Below are 4250 nucleotides of genomic sequence, written 5' to 3'. Positions count from 1 at the left end.
AGGGACCGGTCCTCGAGCCCTGACGAGAGAAGGAAGACGTATCAGCGTAGATCAAGCCCAAAGAAGTCTGTCCGGGGAAAAGAGACTACCAAGGATTTGGGGAGACCCTATATAAGTAAATGGCAGACACACACCCCTCTAGTAGCCTCCATCGACCATATATATGCTACCTATGCTTGGGAGGGGTATTCAAGAAGGAAGCCCCTCTCACAGACTACAACAAAAGGAACACCTCAAAGTATTGTGCATACCACGAGGCCACGGGGCATGATATAGCTGATTACAGATAATTGAAAGATGAAATCGAGACGCTAATAGGACAAGGGAAGCTTACTGAGTGGGTTGTCAAGGGGGTTCAGAAGCATAGGACTGATTATCATACAATCCCTCCTCCAACCCCAGAAGACAAAGAGAGGGTACCTCGGGCCGACAACATTCATATTATTCTAGGCGGGTCTCACATTGGTGGAGACATCCGGAGGGTGATGGACAGATTTGCCTGGGAAGTAAAGGACAAGCTCCTCACCAACGTCAACCATCTGAGCCAAAGGCTCCTGAAGCTTTTTGAAAAGGAGGCTAATGACATTGTGTTTAGGGAGAACGATGTAAAATAGGTGCTTTACTCTCGAAATAAAAGGGACAATTCGGCTCCCGGTGACCTTGAGAGAAGAGCCTTATGTGGCCACCCAGATCGCTATGTTTATAGTTGTAGATCAGCCTTGTGCCTACAATGTTATAGTGGGCAGGCCCTTTATGAGGGCAATGAGGATAGTGACATCAATCCATCACATGACAGTAAAATTCCCAACTCCCACGGGAGTAGGCTTCTTAAAGAGTTGCCAGTACGAATCAAGAGTCTGCTACAATCAGGCACTCAGGGCAGCAGAGTTAGGAAACACATCGAAAGAGACGGTCAATCCAGGTGAAAGTGATGTCCTCATAGAAGACGCAGAATGCGGGAAGAGATTATGTCCTGAGGGACATGAGACTTGCAACATGATCTCAATCGAGGAATTTCCGGAGGACTATTTCGAGTACATGGGGATACGGGTAGAACCGCGCCCAGGAGCCCTGCTAATGGGGGCCTCTTAGCCCATCATGTTGGTACAGAAGGGGATTGTAGATAGGCAAGTGATGAAGAAGAGAGCCCAAAATAAGTCGCTGCAAGATTCAAGAAAGGGAAGTGGGCATGCGAAGAAACAACAACAACTGTGGATCTGCCCAACGGAATCACTCGCACAGTCACCATGACCTCTGAACGCTTGGTAAATCCAGTTCAAGCTCACCAGCCCGAGCCCGATGACAAAGAAGGTTTGACAATCACGAAAGTGGGAGAAACTAGTGAGGCTTGAGCATACTTGGACCCGAGAATACCCCCAATGGTTGAGAGGCTTGGGGCCGCAGATGACACAATCCAAATCCTGGTATATCCGAATGATCCTTTCAAGGTGCTCAGAATAGGCTCTAACTTAAGCCCTAACCTGAGAGAAGACTTGGCCCAATTTTTGAGGAGAAATTTGGATGTCTTTGCATGGTCACACTCTGATATGGTAGGGATTGACCTGAATGTCATGTGCCACCGGTTCAACTTAGATCCAAAAAAGAAGAGGGTCAGACAGAAGAGGCGGTCGATAAGTGGAGAGAGGGCAGAGGCCCTCAAAGAAGAAGTGGATAGACTAATGGAGGCAGGGCTTGTAAGGGAAGCTTTCTACCCCATGTGGCTGGCCAACCCAGTGCTTGTCAAGAAACCAAATGAAAAATGGAGGACATGTGTGGACTTCACTGACCTAAACAAAGCCTGCCCGAAAGATAGTTTTCCTCTACCCCGAATCGACCAGCTGGATGATTCCACAGCTGGGCACGCGTTACTTAGCTTCATGGATGCTTATTCAGGATATAACCAAATCCCCATGTATGGGCCAGATCAGGAGCACACCTCCCTTATTACTGATCGGGGCTTTTATTGTTATATTGGGATGCCCTTCGTGCTCCTTAATGCTGGGGAAACCTACCAGAGGCTGGTAAACAAGATGTTCAAGCACCAATTGGGGAAGACAAAAGAGGCGTATGTGGATGATATGCTGGTAAAATCAAAGGAAGTAAAGGATCATGTCTGCCACCTATCAGACATGTTCTAGATCCCGAGAGAGTACATGATGAAGCTCAACCCCCAAAAATATGTATTCGGGGTCGAGTCAGGGAAGTTTTCGAGATTTATTGACAATGATAGGGGCATTGAGGCCTGGTTGGCTGCCCTAAACCGTTTTATCTCAAAGTCCTCCGATAAATGCCAGGAGTTCTTCAAAGCAATTAAAGGAGTGGGAAGGAATTTTAAGTAGACAGAAAAGTGTGAGGAAGCCTTTCAGAACATAAAGAAGCATCTCAGCAGTCCCCCAATGTTGTCCAACCCAAAGACAGGAGAGACTTTAGTCCTATACTTGGCCGTGTCTAACTTTGCAGTAAATGTTGTATTGGTCCGAGAGGAAGATGGTATCCAGCTCCCTGTATACTATGTGAGTAAGAGGCTAGCCGATGCGGAGACTCGGTACACAAGTCTCGAGAAATTAACATATGCTTTGATCCTGGCCTCCCGAAAGCTCAGGACCTATTTTCAGGCGCATAGGATAGAAGTACGAATCTCCTATCCCCCAGGTAGGTAATACACAAGCCAGAGACTTCTGGTCAAATATTGAAGTAGACGGTTGAGCTCGGCCAATTCGAGGTGGATTATAAGCCAATGACCGCAATCAAAGGCCAGGCCTTGGCCGATTTTGTCCTTGAATTTCCTCCACATCAGGAAGTGGAGCAGGGAGCCCTTGTTGTCATACCTAGTGTAGAGGAGGTCGTGATGGAAAATCAAAATAGTGCCCCATGGTGGAGCCTATTCGTGGATGGAGCCTCTAATGGAGATGGGGCAGAAGCTGGAATTGAGCTGATCAGCCCGGAGTCCCACAAGATCAGGCGTGCAACCCATCTGGCCTTTCATGCAACCAACACTGATGTTGAGTATGAGGCCCTGATTAACGATCTCAAGCTGACTTTGGAAATGAAGGTGGAGAATTTGAATGTGTTCAGTGACTCCATGATTGTGGTCTATCAAATAAACAGGGGATACCAAGCTAAGGGGCCAAGAACAGAGCTTTACCTGAAATGTGTGCAGAGGATAATTGCAAGGTTCAACGAGGTGAGGCTGGAACTGATTCCGCACAGGAAGAATGAAGGCGCGGACGAGCTGGCTAAGCTCGTCTCGCGCCGTGAGGCCACTCTGTTAGGGGTCGTGCCCCTTGATATACAGAGGTAGCCTAGTATGCCCGAACACGAGGTGGACAACATTGGTAGTGACCTCGGCCCCACGTGGATGACACATATCTTAGCCTACATAAAAGAAGAATCACTTCCAGATGAAAAGAATAAAGTACAAGACAGCCCGCTATGTGATATATGATGAGATCCTGTACAGAAGAGGGTTTAGTGCGCCCCTCCTCAAGTGCATAGATGGGGATGAATGCAATTATATCCTAAGAGAGGTGCACGAGGGAATTTGTGGCAATCATTCGGGGGGTAGCTCTCTAGCTCAGAAAATCCTCCGTCAAGGTTACCATTGGCCAACACTGAAAAAAGATGCCTTTGAATTCTCACGAGCTTGTGATAAGTGTCAGCGATATGCCAATTATTACAACAGCCCCGTGGATCCACTCACATCCCTCATGAGCCCTTGGGCCTTTGCTATGTGGGAAATTGATCTGATTGGAGAACTTCTGAAAGCCAAGGGGGTGTTAAGTATGCAGTTATTGCGGTGGATTACTTCACTAAATGGGAAGAGGTCGAGCCTTTGGCCACCATCACGGCAAAAAATCTCAAGGAATTTGTGTAAAGAACCATTGTATGCCGCTATGGCATCCCTTACAAGTTGGTATCTGATAACGGGAAGCAGTTTGATAGCAAGGAGATGCGGGAGTTTTGTGAGCAGCTAGAAATTCAGAAGAGTTTTAGTGCGGTTTGTCACCTCCAAAGCAATGGGCAAACGGAGGCTGTTAATAAAATCATTAAGCACACCTTGAAGGCAAAGCTTGAGGAAAAGAAAGGAACATGGCCACAGGAGCTCGCACAGGTCCTGTGGTCTTACAACACGACCCCTAGGACTACAACTGGAGAGACCCCTTTTTCTTTGGTATATGGGTGTGAAGCCATGGTACCAGTTGAAATAGGGGCATGATCTTTTCGAAGGGATAACTATGACTCAGAGGCGA

General features: G+C 47.4%; 1 protein-coding gene across 1 annotated transcript; it reads left to right on the top strand.

Moving 5' to 3' along the window:
* The first annotated feature begins 2737 nt into the window (after positions 1-2737).
* LOC141673170 (uncharacterized) lies at positions 2738-3301 on the top strand. The gene has a single exon (XM_074479903.1). The coding sequence runs from the start codon at positions 2738-2740 to the stop codon at positions 3299-3301; it is 564 nt and encodes a 187-aa protein (XP_074336004.1).
* Positions 3302-4250: the final 949 nt, after the last annotated feature.

The sequence above is a fragment of the Apium graveolens genome, chromosome 7, assembly GCF_009905375.1.
Source record: "Apium graveolens cultivar Ventura chromosome 7, ASM990537v1, whole genome shotgun sequence".
NCBI lineage: Eukaryota > Viridiplantae > Streptophyta > Magnoliopsida > Apiales > Apiaceae > Apium > Apium graveolens.
The sequence above is the reverse complement of the archived record's forward strand: the minus strand, read 5'-3'. Positions and strand labels throughout refer to the sequence as shown.

Coding starts and splice junctions, on each gene's coding strand:
- LOC141673170 (XM_074479903.1), top strand. CDS start 2,738: ATGACCGCAATCAAAGGCCAGGCCTTGGCCGATTTTGTCCTTGAATTT.